The 25,801-nt window shown below is 39.1% G+C and overlaps 1 protein-coding gene across 9 annotated transcripts in view; it reads right to left on the bottom strand.

Annotated features, from left to right (window-relative positions):
* Positions 1-25,801, bottom strand: part of Unc5d (unc-5 netrin receptor D) — a 557,233-nt gene that overhangs the window by 217,631 nt on the left and 313,801 nt on the right. For all 9 annotated transcript variants that reach the window (XM_006994386.3, XM_042262551.2, XM_015987869.3 and 6 more), the window contains exons 2-3: positions 21,234-21,452; positions 7,181-7,324 (exon numbers count right to left, since the gene is read on the bottom strand). In XM_006994386.3, coding sequence (XP_006994448.1) covers positions 7,181-7,324; positions 21,234-21,452 — 363 coding nt within the window. The remainder of the gene's footprint in view (positions 1-7,180; positions 7,325-21,233; positions 21,453-25,801) is intronic.

Below are 25,801 nucleotides of genomic sequence, written 5' to 3'. Positions count from 1 at the left end.
GGTATAGATTTTAGTTCATGTTTAAAATGTTTTACATTGGTATAAATTTTAGTTTATTGATACAAACTTTAAGTTAATTTTGTTATACTATATATATGTTTCTATTCTTGTTTGAGGTATTATGTTTATGTAACTCATTTAAAATTGTAATGGATAATTAAAAATAGATTAATAATTAGTCATCTATGATAATCATATTTGTAGCCATGTTAGTTAAGTCTTCTAGGTATACATAGATATATTTCAGATAGATAGGTAATCTTCAAACACTTCATAGACCTGGAGAATATGGCATTTAAATAACTTAGAATTCTGTTGACGCGAGACACAATTGCTCCTGGCTGCACCAATTTGATCCCGAGAGAATGTTGGGCTTCTAAGACATTTCCATTGGGAACTTTGTCTTCTTGGCACAAAATGGCCTACTGGGCAAAGAACTGCCCTTGCCTTGATGGCTGACAGTACAAATGCAATGCTGTCCTTTCTGGACAAGCGGGACACAAGGAAAGCGACCACTGTACTCTGCCAAGACAGGGTAAGATGGTCTTTCAGAAATCCTGCTTCTAAAAATGGTCTGTCAGATACTCTAGGCCTATAGCCAATTTGAATGCACCAACAATGCTGAGAAACATTAGGTGACTGTCCAGGCTGCCAGCTGTCTTGGTCTACTCTTGCAAGATTCCCGAAAGTTGCTTGCATCCATCTACCATTTCTCAGGGACCATTATGTTCCTTCTCAGGTCTTTGATGTGGTTGAAAACTAGATAGTTGTAATTTCCTCAGTTATAATAAAAGATAAGTTAGCTATAAAACCTTAAACTCACAAATATAAGATAGATAAGACATCTTCTTTAATATTGTAACTATAATTCTTGCTCGGTAATTGTTTTGTTATATGTAATTTTACCATGTTAAAGTTAAAACCTTCCTTTTTAAAAAAAAGAAGAAAGGGGAAGTGCTGTGGATATTGCTCTATATCTAAATAAAACACTGATGGCCAGTTGCCAGGCAGGAAGTAGGTGGGACAAGGAGAGAGGAGAATTCTGGGAAGCGGAAGGCTGAGGGGAGAGACACTGCAGCCACCGCCAGGAGAAGAGCATGTAAAGACGCTGAGAAGCCACCAGCCACGTGGCAAGGTATAGATTTATAAAAATGGGTTAATTTAAGATAAAAGAACAGTTAGCAAGAAGCCTGCCACGGCCATACAGTTTATAAGTGATATAAGCGTCTGAGTGATTATTTTATAAGTGGATTGTGGGACTGCGGGGCTTGGGGAACCTGGAGAGAAGCCCTCCAGCAACACTTTTGTGCAGTTTATACTAGGTATTGCAGTGTGGTTTCCACAATGGAGATGTGTGTTGACAGAGAGAACTGGAGCAGAGCAGACAGTGTAAGCCGCGGAGGTCACATATGTAAGTCATAGGGTATCATGGTTGTAATGCTTCATCACTTCATTTCCCTTTTGACCTCTGCTTTATTATAGTGTTCATGATTAGCAGTCAGCTCCAGACAAGGGAAGCCAAAGAGGATTCTTCTGTGTTCTCATTAGCGATAGGTTCACAAGGAAGCCAGACAGATGAGTATCACCATAATAAACAACCAGCAGATGCTCTTTCATGAACAGGAGTCAGGGTCTGAGTGGATGGCATAGCTATTCAGAAGATATCTACTACAAAGGTGATATATAAGGTCTGCAAGACACTTAGAAGTAAAAAAAAAAAAATGAAGGCAATAATGTTGGAACCTTGAGGCAGTTTATAACCTAAAAACAGAAATGAACTTACAGATAAAACATTGTACATATCACGAAAACAGTCCAAAAATGCTGTGGGAAGACAGACATGGACTCTTGGATTTGTGGAATTTGGAAGCTGGGGATACTAGAGAATAGGCTTTTTGATGTCCAAATTGGTCTATGAGGCTGGTGATTAGTTCAGCTGGGTTCTGGGAATAAGGCAGCGAGTATGACAGTCCTCGGATAGAGGCATAAGGTAAGAAAGAAGAGTCAGAGGTGGGGAGATGGAGTGATGCATGTGCTCCGGGGTATAATGAACACAGGCAGAGCAAAGCCAGGGAAAGCAAGCCTCACACCTCTGAACCTAAGTTTTTGCATCTAAGCACTTAAGTCAGTGGTTCATAACCCCCAAAACACTGCAACTCCTGAATACCGTTCCTCATGTTGTGGTGACTCCCATACAATTATTTTTGTTGCTATTTCGCAACTGTAACTTTAGTACTGTTATGAACCACAATGTAAATATCTGATATGCAGGATATCTGATGTGTGACCCCTGTGAAAGATTATCCAATCCCCAAAGGGGCTTCGACCCACAGGTGGAGAACCACTGATCTAAGTAGTACCACTCATTCAGGTGGAGTCCCGCCCAGCGGTGAGGATGTCATGGGAAAAGACAGGCATAAGAAGTTACATCTGCACAGTGCATGGACATTTATTTATCCCTGTATTTAACTTTGCAGGCGTGAAGCAGGGGGCACTGAGAGTTCTCAGCACATGAAATTACTTATTTAAGCCAGGAAGCTGAGATGCACCACTGAGACAACTTAATGTCTTTTTTTTCCCCCTTCAATTTTCAAAAAGAAACCACCCCCAAAAGCAAAGGGGAAATAATCCTGTTTTCACTACAGCATGTAAGTATAGAGCGCCCCATGGCTGTAAATGAGATTTTTCTAATTTCTTCATTCATTCTTGGCACAGTAGCATAGATATTTTAGAGGCATCTCAAAAAATCATATTTACATTTTATTCAGCATGTATCAAATTATGTTTTTTTTTTAAATCAACAAAATAGTGGTTTCCTACTGAGTATTCTTCCAAGAGACCAGCTTGCTAGAAAGGCTCAACTATAGGATAGACATATTTCCTTTATCCCAGTCCCAAACTGGGAAGAGTACCTAAGTGTCAAGAAGGGTTTGCTTGACCAATAGGCACAACATCTCAAAAGCAGATGAAGGAGAGAAAGAAAAACACGGAATAAAAGATAGTGCTAAGGCGCCAAATGTTCACCCATGAAAATAAACAACTACGAATAATTGAGTATTCCTGGTTTTGACAATGATCCAGTAGCAGATGCCACAGCGTGCTGTCTTCTCCAGTCCAGCTGAACCAGACGGATGAGGGAGGGCCTGTGGGAGTTGTTCCCTAGAGACAGACTTGTGCCAGCTTGGTGGGGGTCCATGTAGGCTGGCTTTATTTTTCTATTTTTACCTTTCTAAACTCACTTTGGTAACTAGGTCTCAGCTATTTCCAGCCCCCAGTAGTTGATGGCCAGCCAACTTCTCCCTGTTCTAACACAGAGTGATTACGGCAGAACAGTGAAGATGAATGACAGGCACACTGGCTCCCAATCCAGAGTGTGTACACACTAGAACTTGACCATGAGAGTCACAACTGACTCACACATGAAAGAGAAGGGAAAACAACTGTTACTTTCCTCAAGCAAACCCTCCAATGCCCATAAATCGTGATTCTCGAGCTTTTGTTTAGCAGAAGACAACTCACACGGCTTAGCAGTAAGAATACCCAAGAGAGTACATTGGATGGACAGAAGGAACCGTGATGCACTCTGCTCAGTGACCTTCCCTTCAGTTAAGCTGTCTATCTTTTTGCACCTAGTTGAACAAAAAAGGCATATACAATGCTAAATGGGTAAATTAAGAACTCCCCAAACAGTGCTCCCTAAGGACATTCTCGGCTTTCTTATTCAAAGTACAGGGCATAAACAAACTAGCAGAATTCAAGTCTAGGAAGCTCATTAGAATTTCCCAATTAGAGACCTTATGGGTTTCCCAAATTATTTGAACTGAAAATATAGCATTATATGAGGACCACATTGCTTACTGATTGGCATGAAGGTGCATGTTGACATTTGGGAGATATTTTCCTAGGCAAGACATCCCAATGATATCTGTTCACTGAATCATAAAATCTTTAATAATATATACAGTTGCCTGGGCCTTCTTCCATAGCCTAATCCAGAAGATCTATTGTAGAAGACACTGCTCTGTGTTTGTGACTTTTACCCCCAAGAGAGTTAATTTTGAGGAACATATGAGTCATAAAAAGCAAAAGAAGATTTTTCTTACCATTGTTTCCCATTAAAATTAAACAATCTCTAAGCAACACCATCCAGAGAGCCTCCTGATGTTTTTGAAGAGATTAGTAACCATGATCACATCAAGATGCTCCTGTCAATACGTCCCTCAGCTCAACGTCCCAGTTGCCTTGAAGCTTCTGCCCAATGCAATTTAAAATTTGTTAAATCTTTAATGGCTCATTGGCTCAATGCAGGAAGCATAAGGAGCTCAGATGTTGAAATAGAACTGTTTACTGAGTATTATAAAAATGATAGTAAATTGTAAAGTCCCTTCGGATGACAGTTCTCACGTTCATAAACTGCATTCATCTATCAATGATTATTTAGCACATTAAGATGCCTCTGTCACTTAAAAAACAATCTTAAAAAGAAGAAACATGGTAACAATTATATTTAATTTGCCTATTCATTTATTGAGAATGAAGAGTATCCTCATGTGCAATGTGCTATTTGCTAGGAAGTACTTACACGTGAAAGTCAGAACTCTTCTTTCTCAGTCTAATAAAAAAGGAAAATTATTTCTAAAGTGTTTTTCCTGGAAGCAAATAAAACATCCAAGTAAGATCCTGAAGGCACCCCCACATATACTTTCGATGCCACTACACTAGTTAAATTTCAATTTACATTTTAATGCACATTGGTCCCCAAGTCAAATGCAATATTTAATGACAAATCATGTCTTGGCTTGCATAAATAATTTTAAATAAATTAAAGAGCCTCTAACTTGCTACATAGGAAGAAATTAAAAATATGTTGCAAACACTCTTAGAGAACACATTAAGTGAGTTGTATATAATATGAGCTATAATGATATTCTGACAATTTTTGCCTGAAAAAAACATTTTATATACAAATGAGCTTATCATATGAAAAGGACAAACAAGTTTTTTTTAAATCTTCAGAGAGAATCCCAAGATTATCAACAGAAAAGGATCTCAGAAGCCTGCAAAGGTCAAATGATTAAAAGGAAAGTGACCAAATGTGAAGTGCCTTTTCCATTATTAATATTCTCTACTGTCTGCTTCTATCCTGCTTAAAAGAGCAGCATGGTAAAGGCTAACCTAGAACACTCATTCAATTAAAATCAGCAAAGATCAGAACATGTAATAGTTCTGGAGAGGATCAGGTATGCCACAGGCAGCAGATGATGATCCAAGAGCGCTCACTGGGCCAGCTAGTTTAAGTAAGTAGTACTTGTGAGTACCATGCCATAGGCACCAATTCACATCTGGGGATATTGAGACCCAGGAAAATCAACTATGCAGTCCACCTGTACAAAACAAAGATGAAGCAGAATGGAAAAGGAAATGGAGCAGGGATGCAGAGTCTAGGCTCTTCTCTGCTGTTCCAATATACATGCGAAATTGCAGACTTCATGAGTCAGGCTCTGTGTCAGACAGGTAAGGTTGACACATCCAACCACCAGGCGTTTGGAAGGATGAAGTGTAATGTGTACAGTCCAGGTGATTGGAAATTAGAATAGGTGGTTTGACCCATTTGTTGATGACGTTTATAAACAAAATCAAGGGCTTCTAACAGGCACCTGGCAATCAAGAATTAAGTGAGGAAGAATAGAGGTAGAAGACATCAGAGGTGGGCAGATCAGTGATTATATTTGTAATAGTTCAAAGAATAGGTGACATCTACCTCGGAGAAGGAAGGTGAGATAAGGGGGGGGGGGGGGATGAAGCTCAGAAGAAAGAAATTGAGTAGGGCAGTGTTGAAATCTCTCATGCTGTTTCCTGCACTGTGTTTGGATTGAGCACTATAAAATATACCTTACCTTGACTAGGGTTGAATGTTCTGGTTGGCCTGATTGAGGCCACACAGGGAACACAGAACTGCACTTATTACGGGACAAATGAGTGCACACATGCTCCCTCTCTCAGTTGACCTGCTACTTAAAAGTCATAAAATATTGGTTGGCTAATTTTAATTAACTAAATAACTGCAGGAAAAATATTTCCCAAGGCTCTCACACTGAATATGGCTTACGAGGTGACCTCGTCTTGGTCTATGAGGACCCACATGGCATCCAGGAGAGGCCTCCCAAATCACCAGTATTGTGAAGGTGAAATGCATATTTTAAGAGGAAGATTTCATTTCTGAGGAAACATAAATGTCTCTGCAAATAGCAATTCACTCCTATTCTTAATCCCCAAGCCATCAACATCTGCTATGAAGAATTCCTTCAGTCCTCAGATAAATCCCTCTTGTCCCATATTTTTTATGGCACTCTAAAGGCAGTATTTGAATAAAACAACAATAATGATGTCTGCCTTGCACCTCCCAGTTCCCTTCTAGAGGTTTTTTTTTTTTTTTTTTCACTCCTAGGCATAAAAATGAGGTGTCTAAGGATCCAAAGGCAGGGTAATGGGAATGGGTGGGATAAGGACACTTAAAAGAGGAAAGGCTTGTGTATTCATAATCATAGTTAGATTATAAAGACATTGGTGCTGAAATATGATAGAGAAGTCTTGGACTCCCCCCAGAAAAGTAGTTTTCTTCTATTCTTATTCTTATTTTCTCATCATTTTTCATCTATCTTTTTTTTTTAAATGCATGTTTGACATGGGTCAAATAAATGCAGCTTTAAAACCTGTTTCCATGTTTTAGGATTCACAGAGAAGAGATTTAACAGCAGGCTTTAAAAATTCCTTAATGTCTTTAATGCCTTATTTTTGCAGATTGGCTGGAAAGTAGAATAGTCATTGCTAGCTTTCCCCATGTACACCCCCTAAGCGTCATCATGGATGGGGAGAAGCAGAGTCCACTTGTGTGGGCTTTTTATTCTCTGGACGTGTTATCCTGGCTTTGTTAAGACATTTGAGTGCTGAAAATTCAGGCAGATTCTCTCAGGCAAACTGACTTGCTGATTGTCCTCTGGAGAAAATGATCAAACATTTAAAACGATATTTTAAACTTATATTGGATATCGGAAAGTTCATCTTGCTTCCCTCTCTTCTACATTCTGCAGAAGTTCAGGACATATCCAATGGATTCTTCAACTGTATTTAACTCTTGTCCATATTCCTAAGATCCAAGGTCACGCCCAAAGGTACTTACAGGCTATGCGTACAGAAGCTTTCCTACTCTTGGAAGTTCCCAGGTGGCTCCATGCCACACACTGGCACCAATAGTCCTCTGGCCCATGGAAGTCCTCCACCTGCTGCCTGGTGACATTGATGAACACTTCCCGGACCTTCAAGCCTGATGCAGAGACAGAGAACATTATGTGAGGTTGCTGTATTTCTCAATCACAAAGTTAAGGTTAGCCAAACCTTTTCTTTTTAATTAAACAATTCTGTTTTTAATCAAGGCAAGGTTTTAATTACTGTGACAGTAATATATTACTGCTAATTAAATTCCATGAGCTGAGTAGGCTGTAAAGTGCATACACAAAGTATTATCAGCCAACGCAGTGCCATGCAATAGAACAACATTCCTATTACATTAACCTGGTGCTCTCTGTCTTTGTACAAAATGTACTATGAGAAATGCATACAAACAGTAATGTCTAGAACATAATTGTCTCTACATACCAAGCTCAGGGACACAGTTTCAAGTTGTTCTTAGGGTGGTTACAGGGTTTTGTAGCCAAAGAAGCATCATTGCAATAGTGTAGCTTGAAATAAAAAAGGTAATATGTGTAAGATGGTATAAATAGGCCAAGATTCCATGAAATGGCCCAAACAGTGGTATCAAAGGTTGAGGATAACAGAGCCAATGGGATTCAAAGCAAATAGACAGGACATATAGCAAGCAGACAAGCTGATATAAGTCTAATAACCCTGCAGAGAACCAAGGAAAATTCTCAGAGTGGATATGGGGCAGCAAAAAAGATACATCTGTAAGCTGGGATAAAGCTGAAGTCTTTTAACCTTTCAATGAATTTTTATGAATTTGCATTTTCCTTCTAATCATTAGAAATATGCTTGGTACTTCAAACTTGAGAGTTAAAGTATCTTCATGCTTCTGACCAAGGACCATTAGGGTTCTTCTTTGGGAAGGTTAGCCAAACTTCATGGAGTGCCAGGGATAAAAGGGGATATTCCTTCCAGCCAAATCAGTTAAGTAATAACAAACAAGTTGGCAGTCTTTCGAGTTTGCATGCCTTCTATTCCATAGACACAGGCTGACAATTAGCATCACTATAGGAATGCTTAGTCAATGCTTTAGTATGAAAGTCCAGCACCACAGGAAGCTCTAGATATCCCCTCACTGTACCCACACATCACCCAGAGATGGAATATGCTCTTCTATTCCCATGATGTAGACAAAAAAACCCATGACTTAGAGAGGCAGTCATCTGTCTACATCCACAGCTTATAGATAGAGGAGTCCTTGCTTCTGCCTTAGAAACGAACACTGTGGCTTTTCACAACGAGATGCCTATCCCTGTACTGAATGTCTTGTTCTTAATTATGGAAATAAGATGAACATGTGAAAGAATTGAAGAAAAATTAAATGCCTAATTTGGTTTTCTCCTTTTAAATTCCAAAGGAATCCAGGCAGCAGATAAATATCCCTTGTCTTATTGCATTCTATTTTGTTATGGATGGGTGTTGTCTCTTGAAAGCCTGCTCTTTTCTGAAGGGAAATTGAGATGGAGTGGATTGGTGGAGAAGTGAGGTGGAGGGAAGTGCGAAGTGGAGTAGAGGGAGGGGAAAACTGTGATCTGGATGTACCGTATGAGAGAAGAACCTATTTTCAATAATAAAAAGGAGAGAAACTAGCAAAAGACAACCTAAAGAAAAAACAAACAAACAACAACAACAAAAAATGATTCAAAGGTTACGGATGGAAGAACTAGACTACAGGCCTGCCACTGTTCATGGTAAGGTTTAAATAATAAAAAGGAATAGGGGTGAATTAGTCACATGGGGGAAAACAGCCACAAAATCAGTAACATATTATTCATAATATGTGATGAGAAACAGTTATGGACACATAAAGCATCATGTATAATTTGAGGTAAACTTCCTAAGACTGGAGGAGGGGCCTCCAGTAGTCATTTCAATGTCTACTGACAATCCACATTTCTTCTTGTGGAAAGTGCCTATAGAGTGCATCTTTCTTTTTAAAGACTTGAGTCCTACAATCTGTGGATTTCTCCAGAGCAAAGACTTTTAGCATGATGTTACTCTTGTATTTCCAACCTCCTTGCACATAAATAAAAGGTTGACGGTGTAGCTCAAGTGACAGCATTTGGCTAATATGTGACAAGCCCAAGTCCTATTCCAGCAGTGAACAAAGAAAACACAGCAGGGCTGGGGTATGGAAATGGAAGAGTTGGTTAGCAAAGGGGAAAAGAGACAACACTACATAGAAAATAAAAATCCATTTAAAAAACAAAACAAACCAGCAAACAAGCAAAAACAACTGTTTCAATAGAAAGTGGCAAGGAGTGGGGCACACATTCTGTTAAGGGACGTTGAGGAGTTGATGAAAAGGAGTCATGTGGTACAGAATGGGGCTTGCTTACATATTGTTCTTCCATGTGAGACAAATGGATAATCTGTTTTGAAGACCAAGTAGAGAAGAAAGGCTCATACCACTGGCTCAGGTGAGAGATGGAACAGTGGTAGGAAGATCTGGCCCTGTTTCAGGAACACTTACTGAGACAGAACACACCATCCTTTGTAAAGCAGGCCCCTCAAACTGTATACACTGCTGGTGGGAAGGTCAATTAGTGCAGCCTATATGGAAATCTGTATGTAGGTTTTTTTTTTTTTTTTAAACAACAACAGGACTAATATATGATCCAGCTATACCACTCTTGGGTATATACCCAAAGCAATTAAGCTCAGCATGCACTGGAGACATGTTCTGTGTTCACTATGGCACTATTCTCAATAGCTGTCATGAAATTAGCCTAGGGAACCACTGACAGATGAATGGATAAATAACGTGTGCTATATATTCACAATAGATTATTATCCAGCCATTGAGAACAAAGTGATGCTGTTTATTTCCAAGATAATGGATGGAACTGGAGATCATCCTATTAAACAAACTACCAAATCCAACAAAGACAAATAGCAAAGTAGAAGTTGGGGGTAAGGGTGGGCAAGGGAAGAAAGGTGATCAGGAGTGAAGGTGGGTGGATATGGTCAAATTGCACAATGCACCTACAAAAACAAGTGACAAACCCCATTATTTTGTACAAAAACATATCTAGCATTTTTAAAGCAGCATACGAGAGGCCTGAAAGGTAAAAATGTGATCAAGCCACTCTTCCACTGCCAGCCTCTCCATCTCATGAGTCTATCTAATCAGAATGGCTCAGAGGAGTCACATGTCCAAGTCAGAAAACAGGGAGTTCACACATGCAAACCACCGGTTTGCAATTGTTCCCCCAAGGGCACCCACAGTTTATTTTAATCAAGTGTGGTTAGACACGCAGACATGGAAATGACAGCCACAAGGAGGAAATTTACATAGCGAGAAACAGGCCCAGCATACCACACTCCGCAGCAGCACACAGCAGCACAGGGAAGCACATAGCAGGGCAAACAGAAAGCAGAAGGGTGGGGGAAACCGGACAAGAACTTTTCTACTTTGGTTCCCATGAGAGGGAATCAAAAGGGCAGAGTGGAAAGAACTAGACTTAGCTAATCTGAGTAATGTTAGTGGGCCCGGGTGACACAATGGTTACCTACCACCTCTAGCTGTTATATAGTCCTGGGGTTAGGACAGGGAACAGTGAGTGGCCTGGAGCACAGGAGCTGAATCAAGGATGTTTGCATATACAGGCACAATGACCAGAGCAGCACCCATAGGATCAACAAGGCCTGAACCTGTTTGACTATTACACACAGAAATATTTACATAGTTCTTCGGGAAGAACAAAGAGAAAATAGGTCCTCACCACCATGGAGAGTAGACTTATGCTGCCCTATTAATACCACTCTTTGTCAACATTCATCCAAGATTGAAAGGGAAAGCCTTAAGTCATGAATTCAACATCAGCAGCACAGCTCAGCTACTGTTCCACTTTAGATGCTCTTCAACAGGACAGAAGCAAACCCAAAGCCAACCGCTCCTGAATACAGTGTAGTCTTCCAATCAGTGTCATCAAGGTGGTGGGTCACAAATGACACTGCCAGACTCTCTCTCTCCTTCTCTCTCCCTCTCTCTCCTTCTCTCTCCCTCTCTCTCCTTCTCTCTCCCTCTCTCTCTCTCTTGCTCGCGCGCGCGCACACACACACACACACACACACACGTGTGCGCACACACACACACACACACACACACGCATATTAATTGTCTTGATGAGGCCCCCTCCAAACATGAGGTCTTGGGTTCATCAGACCATCCCTTCTAAGAGAATCCTTAAAAAAAAAAAAAGTCATGATTTCTTTATATCTTTAGTGTTTTCCCTAGCATAACAAAATAGTGCTACTTTAATAAGGCACCTTTCTTAAAAAGTAGAACATTCTTTATCAAATTTTCAGTGCCTTTGTGACAAACACACACACACACACACACACACACACACACACACACACACACACACACACTTACATATATAGACAGTAATGCAAATCTATATCCACACTTGAAAACTATCTCAGCAAAGCTTCTCTATTTAAGGGAACTGCTCCTACATCTCTACTGGAATTCACCCATCTGTGTTGCAAGCAGACATAGCTATCTAGTTTTCTATCTCCAGAGAGGGCAGCTAACTTGATCATAGGAAATGTTATAATGGTACAAAAGTTCCAGACTAATAGAAGACAACACCTCCTAAAGAAGAGTAGCATTGTACCCAATAACTTGCATTAACTCTTAAGTATGGACAAGCCCAATACTTGAGAATTATTGTGCAAATTACACCCATCAGCCTTTGCTATGGAGTAGAGCCTCACAGAATATAAACATATAACTAGGGTACTGATATGCTAATAAGCTTTCCAAGCTCTGGGATGGTTTAGTTGTGGATAGACTAATGTTGGCAGCAAATGAATAATTGCTCTGCATGTTCTAAACATAACAGAGCAGCACAGAACTTCATCATTTGTCAGCTTTATTTGTTTAAATGAGAAAAATGCTGACAGCAGTTACTGCTGTAATCTGCTTATTTATCAGATAGGAAAACACTAGTTGCTTTTAACAGGCTTAATCCTGTTGGGAAATGAAAAGTTGCAGAAGTCTCAAACTAATTGAAGGTAGATGTTGCAGAATTCAAGCCCGAGAAATGGTCAAGTGAAGAGGGAGGGGGGAAAATGGTAAAGAGGAAAAGAATTAAAATGATTTATATTTGGCAAATTTTCAATAAAAGCGCCACACAACCTTACTGTAAGATCCAAACTTGGTGCGTAGAACATAAAGAATCCCGGAGTAGTATTTAACATTCAGAACCATGCCAACGACAGCCTGGTGCCTCCTAACAGCTGTCCTCCTGCCTTTTATCTTCAGCTCATTATCACACTTGCACAAAGCCCATCACTAGCATCCTGCCTGGTTATTGTTGCAGCCAGTTCTTGGATGCACCTGGTGATGGGCGCTTGGGGAGGGATTCCACATAGTTCCCAAGTGCTCACCACCCCCACAGCTTGCCTTCTCTCACTCGAAGTTCTCTGGAGTAGGATGTTCAGCTTATTATACAGACTAAGCACATCCCAAAAGAAAGATAAAATCCTTCTTTGTCATTTAATACGTTTCCATTTTCCATATCACATGCAAGTGGCAATTGCCTAGTGACCTTGATTTGAGTGGCATTTTTTCCTTATGGGAAACTCTGGACCTGTTTTCTTGTGTAGTTTTAGCCACATTCCGCATACTCTATGTTTCATTTTCCAGATGGTGATGTTTCATAATTATATGGAAACTAACCAGATAAATGATTATTTTGCTTTCTGCAGAAAAATTCCAAAGAACCTTAGCAAAATAATTTCATGAGTAACAAGGCCTTGCTCAGCTCTTAGAGGGAGGGAAGGATCCCAGGTCTTCATTAGAGGCATCAGCCTCTGGCATCCATGAGCTTTCTCTACTGACCCTCAAGCCCTTGGGAACTCAGCCTTTCAGACAGACAGCTCTGAGGTGACCTCACCTTCTTCCTCCATATTCTGAGTAGTCAATAAATCATCTGTTCTCCTGGACAAGTCACCTTCATCACTTACTCAAGGCAACACTTTCTATTTATCTCTTATGGTCTAAGATTAGAGTCTAAAAATGTGCATGAGCAATAGAAAGTGTTCCCATATTTTGAATCATCACTTATTACCATTTTAGTTATTATAATGGTGCTATGCCCTTTGCCTTTACTAATACTATTCTATCAAGGCTTTAAAAATAACTTTGTTTGAAGCATCATAATATAAGAAATGAATCCAAGATACTATAAAGTCAGTGGAAGATATTGACTTGAAAAATGAACCTATGGCGTGGCCCATCCATGCCTGCCCCTGTGACAAGTGCTGGAGTGTCATGACAAGCAGCCTATCAAGGTGCTGCCCAATGAAAGGAGACCACACTTTTCAGCTGTCCCACCAATTCAATGTGACATCTTCCATGACATCAGAACTTCAGAATATTACAAGATCACACCTGGGACAAGGAAAGGCTTCTTGAGGGTCGGAGTACCATTCTCTGTCAGTCTTGAAGGCTCAAAAACACTCAATGTGAAGCTTAGTTTGTGCAGTAGGGCTCTCCTGCTTACTAGGAACACATGGATTTCCCCCACGTATTTGAAATTAGAAATCTCTGGGGAAAAATGTCATGAAAATATAATTCCATGTCTTGGGTGATCTTAGCTGTCTTAAGACAGTTTGCTACTAAAAATAGTAAATTAAATATAGATAATTAAAAGGTAGAACCATATTTCATTTTACTGGCAGATGAGTAATTAGGGCTAAATGTCTTTTGCCTCCTCATCCCAGCAACAAGATTAAAATATATTCTGACAAAAAAAAACCTCCATCCTTTGAATGTGTATGTGCACTATGCTTAATGAATGCTCTTTAGCTTCCCCAGGATAATAAGCACATCACGTATTCTGCAGAAGTACCCCAAGTTCAGACTTAAGTACAGAAAAGAAGAATACACCCAAGCTCTCCAGTTTCTTCCACACCAGAGATTAGAATTAATCAGCTCAGAGGTGTCTGGCAGAGGCAAGCAAATTAACTTGATGGTGTTGTCTGATCATAGCAAGAAGGAAAAACGTCAGAGACTTGGTGGGGTCACTTAGAGGACACCGTCTTATACAGGACTTACTTCTATGCCATATTATATTCTGACAACAGGATCATGATTTTAATACCCTAGCCAATGATTTTCTCTTCCTACATCCATGAAAATCACCTCTTTGTAGCCTAAGTTCACAACATGTGACATTTGATATGTGTCAGCCATGCCAATGGTCAAATAGTAAACTATTATTCAATGAAGTCAAATAATTAATGAATTAATCTTTTATCTTTTTGGAATTGTCAAAGTGTAACAGTAGATTTTTGAATCATTGGTCACTTTTGAAGTTTTAAAAAAGTTTTAAAATACCACATTGTTATTATTTTGGGGCTAATGTTTCTGTATATCAAGTACTGGGCTAAACAAGTCATATGTATTAAGTTCTTTAACCTTCAAATAAGTGATGGTAGATATATTTATTACTACATTTTATACCAGGAGAAACATGAAGGGAAACTATGAGACACACTGTCTAATGGAGATCTTTGTTAATGAACAGCTACATTCCAAATACATCTAAGCATCATCTAACATCCATACCTCCTTTCTTGACCATAAGGAAATCTTGACTGTGTTTCATTTTGTTTGGGATCTTTATAATTCAAACTTAATAATACAACTTAATGCTATGTGAACAGAAAAGACTGAAAGATTATCCAAAAACAATTGTTCAAGAATTTGGGGTCTGAAAGAAGGCAGAGACAGGAGGATTACAAGGTCCAAGTGCTTATAGGCTGCACAGCAAGCTCCAGGCCAGGGTACGCTACACAGTGAGACCCTGTGCTAAATTGTTTTGGGCTCATGTCAGGAAGGGAGAATCTGCTTCTAGCACTGTCAAAGATAGATTGGGGGGAAATGGTGTCCAAACTTTGTGTTGTTGTAGGAAAGGTTAAATTAGACACTAGAGACAAGTCCTCCAGGGTCCAATACATGTTACAGATGGAATTCATAATGATTGTCTACAGACCTTTTAAGAATATGTCAGTTTCTCCGAGAAGCAGTGATGAACAAGATGGAATACAGAGGGGTGAGTAAGGGTGTTTCTATAGAAGTGAGCTCTAAACCCACAGATGCCAGCAAAACACTCCAGAGATTGATTCTTTCTATGTTCTGTGGGCTCAAATGTATGCTTCCCTAAGGTGCCTTGGTGATTTGTGACTCACTGAAGGCAACTGTACATCGATAGTTTTCCTGGAAGGTACCATATTCAAATCCTCATCACCAGCACAGCCAAGTTCTAATATACAAACTCAAAGATTTAATACACATTTATTTCTACTCTTCTTCCTTTTCTCAGTACAATCCATTTACCTTTTATCCCAAGAGGAAGGCTCCAGTGTGTAAAGAGGAATAACATAGAGTGAGATGCCTGAAATGATATTCTTTACAAAGAAAAAAAAGTTTGCCAAGTTGAGACATTTTTCCAGACACACTCAAATACACAGCATTCCACAGAGTCAAGTTCGATGCCTCTTGGGCAAAATAAGTAAGAACCATAAAACATTATTTAAAAAACAAAAAAAAAAAACAACAATCAAAAAACCTCATGTTTTTTACTGAGCAATAAAGAAATGGTTTGGCTTATTGATAACAGAAGTTTCTGTAAGCAACATAACATTGATTGTGGAGATGAAGATGTGTGATGTGTATTGGTTTTGGTGTTTGTGGTGTTGTGTGGTATATGTTCACGTGATACACGAAGGCCCTTCATTCCTGTATTACTTGAATGTACTACCCACTTCACAGAGGCATGATTCCTGGGTTGGGATTACTCCTCCATTTGATGCTTCCAGATGTTAACAGAAGTGAAACACAAGGAAGAAGAGTCCCATATTTCCAAACGAAATGAGGCAGAACAAATGAGAGAGGATCCCTTGGCTCATGCAGAGAACTGAGAGTGTACATTACTAAGAGGTATAGCCATGTCCGTGAAAACACAGTAACTCATGTCAAATAAATTGTACTTTCTGCAGGAAAGAACTCTAGCTCAGGGTTTTCCAAGCTAAATTGCATGAAAACACACAATCCTTTTTCTTCTTATTTGAACAGTTAGATGACGGGTCCAAATTACCAGAAAGACCAAAGGCAGTTTGCAGCTTTTAACAACGGAAAGAACTTATTGCTTCCAATTCAGAAACACAAAAGATTCGATGCCTACTCTCAGTACACTCAGATCCTATGCATTCCCACCATACCCTTGAAGAAATAAGGACCATCTGTCAAAAAACCAAAAGGCATACCCATCCTAGTAGTTCGGAATTGGGAAACATGTTCAAAACCGGGGCAAGAGTGACTTCATACAGGGATTTAACAGAACACGGACCATTCCTGCTGTGCCTCTGGCCAAATGGTGTCTCTTGTCCTTGGCCTCTCAGGACCATTCAGTCTTGCTGGATTGTAAGGGATTATTTTGCAGATTTCATCAAAATCCATTAAGTCTGAAGGGTAGTCCAGCCACAGAAGCTACTTCTTGAGGAGAACCCTGGACAGTTACTGCATCTCCTAATTTTCAATACCTTGGCTATTTTGTTTCTAAGCTTAATTGTACTAATGTATTGATTTGGGATAAATATCTACATGCTCCTTGCCACTGTTCACACATATTAATCCTAGTATTAATACAGAACTGAGGAAACAGAATCACAGGGTGTGGCAAATGGCAATTTTCATTAACAACACAGGAAAAATATTTAAAGAGCAATAGTTATTTCCTATTGATTCAACCAAAATGACTTGGACAAAAAGATTGTGCTTACTAAATTTCTTTCAAAGAAATAACTGTTAAGATTTAAATTCCTTTCCAATGGCATTAAAAAAACTAGCACATGTAATCTCTCCTGATTTTGTCAATTATGAATTTTTGTTCTGCATGATAACTCTGAAATATATGACTTTTATTGGCCTAAAAAAGAATGAGAGGACAGATTTTTACTTAGAAGAAAACATAATCAACAATCAACATCAATGATGCTTTCTACAAGACAAGGAGTAGCTTAGCAATGCTAGCAATTTGAAAGGCAGGAAATAATAACAAACAGAATGTTGTGAAATTACAAAAGGGTGCATTATTGAATTAGCTTGCTATATTTACCAAAGGGATGTTAAATGAGGATAGATATAAGATTTCCAAGCAGTGGTATAAAAATGGCTGATCATTTGACAACATTCTCCTTACATTTGGAGCAGTTTATCCAATGTAGGGAATGGATACCTTAGAATGTGTCATACAGCCCCAATGGGATGCTGGCATTTGAGGTCTCATCGGACATAACAATGCTTCATAATCCATTGACATTTGTAGGCCACCATTTATGTGCTGGGTGTACTTCTGTTAATGTTCCCATATCTTAGTGTTCTCCTGCAAAATTCTAAAGAAGGTCTATATTGTCTCTGTTTCAACCATTACCAGCAAGTTTATATAATAAGGCCTTATACATCCCAAGTTTGGGATTCAAAATAGGAAACTTAAGTATATTTTTCCCATAACTTTGATTATGATAAATCTTTGTTTCAAGGAAACTATACTCACAATTCTAGAAATTTTGCCTAAGAATATAAGAAACTTGACATAGAATAAGAAATGTCTCTCAAAAAGATAATAGAAAGGGTCAGGAATACCAAATCCCAGCAGAATATATATGATGCTTTACTCTTGGTGGACAAAACCCTGAGCAGATTCATAATGGAAAACTATAACTCATGTATGGAATTCACCCTAATATCATGAAGAGAACTTGTAAATATTTTGATTGAAAGAACATATGAATGTGTAGGGGAAATTGCTCATAGTGTTGAAGAATATGCTAGAAATGAACACAGCATTTATATGTAGTTATGTCACAAACTACCTGTACCTCTTGGTCCCAGACATTTAAGTATAAACCTGTTACATGATTCCTGAGATGTCCCACTGTTCCTCTATTACATTCCAGAATTGCACCAAGCATGCCATGGGCTTAAGACATATATCCAAGGCAGGCAGTGTTCACCTTCTACTCTTATTGAATCCCAAAAGAATAAGAATGTGCAACATTTCTGGTACTTCTGCACCAGCCAGAATTTTGCACTTTTAATCCCTTTATCCCAAGTTAATTAAGTTAATTGCATGAGAATAATTCCTCCTTCTTCCTTCATTCCCTCCCTTACCTCCCTCCCTCCCTCCCTCCCTCCCTCTGTCTCTCTCTCTCTCTCTCTCTCTCTCTCTCTCTCTCTCTCTCTCTCTCTCTCTCTCGTGTGTGTATGTGTACATGCATGCTTTCACTCTTGTCCTTTTCCAGTATTGACAGAATATTTCCTGAAGATCATTTTGAGCAACCTCCTCTGGGAACTATGAATACTCCAGTTAATTCTCTATCAGATGGGGCTCTCCTTCCTTCTGGCTTCTGATGACAAGCTCCTAGATGTTTTTCTTATTCACACACCCATTTACCTTGACAACTCCTCCATCTCTATACCTTCATTCTTTACTGATAATTGTCCAATGTACCCATGTGCCTCTGAACTCTGTCAACACTCAAACCTCTGTCTCTTTACTGAAATATATAAGCATTTCAAATTGTGCTTGTCCCAACAACCATCTCTGGATTATTCTCCCTGTCAATGTAATTTGGATTAATTACACCATTCTCCTAGCAAAAGGTTAATTGATATCAGTCTGTCTCCATTCATTTATTTATCCAATCAACTCTGATGTCCTATGTTATTAAATAGTCCTAAACTCATAGCTACTAAAGTGCTTTTTTTCCTGGGCATCTAGTTCCTACTTAAACATCTGACTTCTCTTTCCTTACTCAAGTTATCTAGGTCTCCAAATTTCCTCACTTTTGCTTTTCCTTGCCATTTCCAACCTTTCTGCAGGATTAGTCCCGGAAAGCACGTTCTAGTCACTACACCTTTGCACTGCAACATAATCATGACCACTAACACATCTACCCAAGTGTGGTTCTCATCCAATGGCCTTTGAGGCCTTCTACCTCACTGATCGCATTCTCTATCTGCTGTCATTCTCCTACACTAGCAAAATTACATTTCAAACAAACTAAATTTCTTACTGTGTACACATGAAGCTTTTGTCCATTGGCTAATGATGATGACCTTTATAGCATAAAGCTGCTTCATACCTTTATAGAGTACATCATCAGTGATGCCTATCTGGATCAGTAATGTCCCTTCCATAAAATCCCAGTGGGATTCCATGAATCCATAATGCTACATACCTCTCTTAAAACATTTAAACTTCACTCATACTGTATTTGTTGGAATATTTGTCTTGTCCTTTCCATATGTTCACAGAATACCCATCTGAGCTATATCTTTCTTTTTACTAAATATTCTAAAAGATTTAAAATGCACTGACTATCAGCATTACATTTAACACAATGAGCTCATTTGAAACTTTCTAATTATACCAAGGCATTCTGACTTTCTCAAAATCTAATATCTGGTTAACTGACCAAATCAGGACTCATAAAAAAGAATAATATAGGGTCAGTATAAGCTTAAACTTGTTTGAAGAGGAAATAAAGTTCAAAAGCATGTATGCCTTTTTGTCATATGCAGAAATATAAAACCAACTTTTTCAAAAATGTATGCTTAATTTTTACTCATCATTCATTAATTTTTTATTACTATTGAAAATAGATTCTTCTCTCATACAGTACATACCAACCACATTTCCCACTCCTTCCACTCTTTCTAGCAGCCTCCCTCACTTACCTTCTTCCCCAGATCCATGCCCCTCCATTTCCTTTCAGAAAAGAGCAGGCCTCCAAGAGACAACAACCAAACACCACATAACAGGATACAAAAAGACAATGCAAAAGCCAGCATACTGAGGCCGGATAAGGCAACCCAATTAGTGGAAAAGAGTCTCAAGAGCAGGCAAAAGAAATCTCTGATATTGTGCTAGAGAGACGGCTCAGTGGTTAATATTACTTATTGCTCTTGCAGACAACCCTGGTTTGGTTCTCAACACCCACATGGTAATTCACAGCCATCCTTAACTCCAGTTTCAGAGGATCTGATGCCCTCTTCTGACCTACTAGGGTAACCAGCATGCACATTGTATGCATATATACTTGTATGTAAAACATTCAAATAAAATAAAATAAGTACCAAACTTTTAAAAATATTTGAATGTTCTTATAAAAAAATATACTGAGACCTAGTCCAAACACTTCATGCACATTTAAGATCTCTTTGAGCCTCCAATTCCTTATCTGTTAGAAGTCAATAATCTTATGTACCCCAATAAATGATTGTCAGTACTGAACTAATGCCTCTCTAGATAAGGCTCCATAGCTTGAGTACTCAGTAAACTTTAGTTGAGTGTGGTCATATTCTCATCATTTATCAGCAAAATTAGCCATACTAATAAAGATGATCCTAAAAATCTACTCATATTGAAAGCCCATCAGAATGCTTTGCTCTAGTTCTGGGTATATCACTATTGAACAATCAAAACAGCTTCAGAAAAAAAATTCAGAAGCCACCAGCTGTGGAGAATATAGACATTAGAGCAACATCCAGGAGGAAAGATAAAAGTGATTGAAATTATGCTGCTTAAAGTGGCTTTGATGAAAGATTTAATATTTGTCTCAAAATTATTTAGAATTTGTAAAATGGAAACAGCAACTGTCTGGTTTTATTTCTAATGGGAATATTACCTTCATAGAATGTTTGAAGTTATGCAGAACATGAAAAATGGCTCTGAACTATACTGGAATAAACAACAAAGGGAGCTGTCAGGTCACTGAAAGATGAGATCATTTGTCTTAGATGCCTAAGATGATGTCATGTTAACTTAATCCACATAAGGGGATGGCAAGTTTCTTAAGTTCCTCCCTCCCCCCACCACTTAAGTAACAAGGTGAGGATCTGAGGACGTGCCTCGCGTGGGTGCCTCTCTTCTGTTTGCTTTACCCCTTACCTGAGCTCTCGTCCAGACTTTCCTCCGAGACGTGCTCATTCTGATGGACCCACTCGCCATTGCACTTGAAGAAAATCTGCATGGCTGGCCTGGCCTTGCATCTGAGTGCAATCGGATTGCTCTTGACGATGTAGGCATCTTCAGGCTCCTCTATGAAATGAGGCAGTGTTCCAGGGGCAGAAGGGATAGAGTCGGGAAGAACTTCACCATTGTCGGCTCCTGGAAAATGGAAGAGGACATCAGAACGCAGCCTGTAGCCAGAGCTCACACATCAGATCGCAATGATGAATCCACACCAGCTTAAAAGAAGTCTGAGCTGAAACACTGTCAATACAGCATGATTGTAAGATCTGCTTCAGGGGTTATCTTCCAAAAGTCAGCCTAGCAAAAAATAGAACCCCCCCCCCTGGGGGGATGCAACTACATATGGCTGAACAAATGAAAGCATGAATGTGAGAACTCCCAAATTCCATTAGAATCTGAGGGTCTGAGGAAATAACTGAGACAAGTAGCTGTAAGTTATCCTTTTAACGGTTATCTCATAGGCAGTGAGGATTGCAAACTGCCTTAAACCTTGGGGAAAAACATAGAGTGTACATGTGGTTTTTCAGCATATGTGAATGAGGGTGGAGGGGACTAATTTCTCAAAGTTCCAACTCCCTGCTTGGTTTACGTATGAAACTGCTGGTTTGTATAGTACTTTTTGGTAACTTACCAACTTACCACATTTTAATATGGGGGAGTCTCTATTCTATTCATTCTCTGTCCCCCCCCATAATGCTCTATCAGGGGAGTACATATTGTACTATCAAGACTGACAGATGAAACAAATCATGAAAATAACTAAGCAGTGCTAATGACATCTCTTCAGAGAACACATAGATATGGCTCTATGCTAACTTTAGGGAGTGCTCATGCACTTCTAGGAAAAGGAAAACCACAGTAGAGACTGCTCTCATGTCTCATTGCTACATTTAGTGTGGACTTAAGTCCCAGGCAAGCACCACAAGATGAAGGTCAGGTGTGAGTGCCTACCAATCAGGAGATGGCAGGATGAGACGATCTCCTGGCTTCCAAAGGGCAGTCCAACATAAGAACAAAGAGGGAAACAGTTACAATACTAAGGCCCAGTCTTCACTGGAAGAGGCTGGAGGCCAACAGGGTCTTTAGAATGAAATTGCGGACTAGCAAGAACTATCTCTCTTATCAGATCCAACCTCTACGAGAACATCAAGTGAAGGTCGAGCCCCTCACAGTCTAGCCTGTCCTTCCCCTTGTCATCAATTTTGAACAGAGCTACATATCATTATTCACATTTAAGTTAAAACCAAAATCAGTAAGCATTGTTAGAGGCAAGCATAACTAATGTTCTGTTTTATGAACATATACAAATTCTCAATCCCCCCACAAATATATTTTAAAAGGTACAAAGAGGCTTGTACTTCAAGAATTCTTTTACATAAGGATACAAACAGAGGACTGGACCGTGAGTTATGGAAATGACTCCTTGCCATGGGAACATATGAACAAGGTTTGCCACTAAGACAAATCAAAAATAATAATAGCCTGATTCTCCTAAACAGGACTATTTTCTGCTAAATATGTCAAATTAAGGGGAGAAGGCAGCCTTTAATAATGAGTTTAAGATACTACAAGCTATCCAATGCAATTGAAAAGGATGGGCTAATTTCTATGTGAGCAATTAGAAATAATTTTTAAAAATCATAAAATAAGTATTTTAAAAAGGAGCAAGAACTATATTTCACAAAATTACAATAAAGTCACTGATTTTATATATATCAAATCACAGGTGGAGACAGCCTTTCCAGAATAGAATATCAGTGTGTGTGTGTGTGTGTGTGTGTGTGTGTGTGTGATGTATTAAATTATATTTACAATGGTCTTTGTAAAATAGATCATATATTAATTTACTTTATTACTGACTTCTTATGCCAATTTCCATTTTCAATAAATACCAAGTCCCCACAGGCTTTTGTAAATCCATACATTAGAGGAAATGATAAAGGCATTAAAAGATTTTATATGGACATCAAATGCTCACACTCCCACAAGGGGCTTGAGCTCTGTTCAAAGTAATTTATTGCTCATGAAAGGGTAATTGATAAGAATACACAGCATTCCCCCACCTAGGGTGGGAGCGTGAATAAATAGACACAGAGATACATTTGTACCAATGCATTTTTGCCTGCTAACAATGTATGAATATCTGAAGGAACTATAAGAGAGTAGCTGGAGATATTACAAATGCTAAGCAAATATTGAGAATACACTTGTAAAATGTCAAAAAACAAAGGCAGGGGATTATACAATAAATCAAGTTTTAAATATCCAACACATAAAACATAGGGAGATCTAAAAACTATTAGGTTTCCTTCCTTCCATTTTAATAGATGCCCTTTAGATAAAGAAACCAGTTGAGCCTTCATCAGAGATAGGGAGCAGGGGAGTACATGAAGCAGCCTGAGGGTAAATGTTCTGGCTATGCACAGATCTCCTTTAAGAATCAGTGGATCTTAATGTTTAGAAGAGACAGAAAAGGGAGGCAGGCTGTAATATTTAATCTCAGATATTATTGAAACATCGCTCAATTCATGCACTACATAGAAAAAGAAAAAAATCCAGGATCCTTGAATACACAGAATAAAACAATTGATTTGTAAGAGAAGCAATTAGAGATCTATACTCGAGAGATCACAAGTATAGATTTGTATTTTTTTACCATTTACCAGCATGCTTCAATAAATATTTGAAGTGAATGACAGTGGAGTCTCAGCTATTGCCCTCTTACCCTTCCTCTGCTTGCTTTGTAGAGAGAGCTGGGAGTGCTCTTTGACTTTGCCTGCACTTTGAATGACTCCCACCATCTCCATTCTCATTTCTTCACTTGACCAGGTTCTAGCCTGAGACAAGAAGAACCTGCCATGCTAACATCTTCCAGCAGATGGCTTTGTGTCCCAACTGCCAGTCTGCCTGCCTTCTCAGACCCGCAGGACAAGCAGATCCTTCCCAGATCCACAGATGACCCTCCTGGTCAGCAGTACTAGAAGTTTGGAACACATTCTTTAGGAACCCACCAGGCAATTCTTCAAGGAAAAGAGAAGAGGCTGGTAAGATAGATCAGTTGATAAAATACTTGCTTTGCAAGTGTGAGGATTTGAGTTTAATGTCTAGAACCCACCTAAAAGTGTCACACATTATTAATTTGCTCAGGAGGCAGATTCATGCAGATCTCTGGCTAGCTGGCCTTAAAATAGTGAGTTCCAGAGTCCACTGAGGAACCCTGTCTAGTGAAACAAGGTAGACAGCTCCTTAGGAATAACACATGATTGACTAATGGCCTCCACAGACAGGCATAAATTCAATGCACTCACACTGGCATACATACAGGCTTGCACACTCATGTACACACACAACCATCCACATATGCACAAACAAAACTAGGGAAGGAAAGAAAATGATGAGCAACATGAAAGGAAGTGGAAATTATTTTAGGGTCTTCGAAGTTTATTGCTATTCTTCTGTGGGAGGGTGGAATAGGTCATTTACTTTAGTAAATAATTCTATGGAAACAGAATGAAAAGCATTTGTGCTTCAATGTAAACATACTTGTAATCTTGGTACATCTTCTACCATTTGTGTGTGTGTGTGTGTGTGTGTGTGTGTGTGTGTGTGTGTGTGTGTGTGATAAAATTTTACGATCTGATATGTCAAACACTGGTAACCAATGCCAGCCAACTGTTTTCCTCAACATCCTGGTTATGGTAAATGCTGGAAGTCATTCTGCTCTGTTGACACACTTGCACGGTAAGACATTGGTCTAGCCAAAGAGCCACGGACAGAAATTTCTGAAAAACCCTTTCCATCTCTGATAAAAGCTGTGGTTCTCAACAGCTCTTCTCTCTTGGCTCCCTGTGGGGAAGACCACAAGGAAAAATCAAAGAGGAACACAGGTCTGAAGAGAAACTGCTGACAGCTCCTCCAACACCAGCAGACCTCACCCCCAGAAACAGAAGACAGGATTTTGAAAGCTACTGAGTCATTATTTTGTTATCTGTTCTGGTAAGCTAAGAAACTTGGAAAGTATGTGAGTAGAAGTCAAAAATAAGACCTGTTTACTGTGTGATTTTAGGTGATGGTGCAAGCCTCTTCAGAGCTAATCATTCAGCCTTCATGACAGATTTCCCAAGTGAGATAGGATTAGCCAGTGTTTCTCTGTCCCGACAGCAGTTCCCAAATCATGACACAGAAACTTATTATTAATTATGAATGCTCTGTTGATAGTTTAGGCTTGTTTTTAGCTAGCTCTTATAACTTAAAGTAACTCATTTTTATTAATCAACATTCTTTCACCTGGCTCAGTTACCTTTACTCTGTAATGCCCATCCTGCTTCCTCTCCATCTGGCTGGTGACTCTGCCTTTCTTCTTCCTAGAGCTCTCTCTGTCCAGAAGTCCTTGCTGCCTACCTATTGGCTGTTTAGCTTTTTATTAAATCAATCACAGTGACACATCTTCACACAGTGTAATCAAATATATCACAACAGATCAC

The sequence above is a fragment of the Peromyscus maniculatus genome, chromosome 17 (assembly GCF_049852395.1).
Source record: "Peromyscus maniculatus bairdii isolate BWxNUB_F1_BW_parent chromosome 17, HU_Pman_BW_mat_3.1, whole genome shotgun sequence".
In the NCBI taxonomy this organism is placed as follows: domain Eukaryota; kingdom Metazoa; phylum Chordata; class Mammalia; order Rodentia; family Cricetidae; genus Peromyscus; species Peromyscus maniculatus.
Note: the sequence above shows the minus strand (reverse complement) of the source record. Positions and strands in the feature narration are given on the sequence as shown.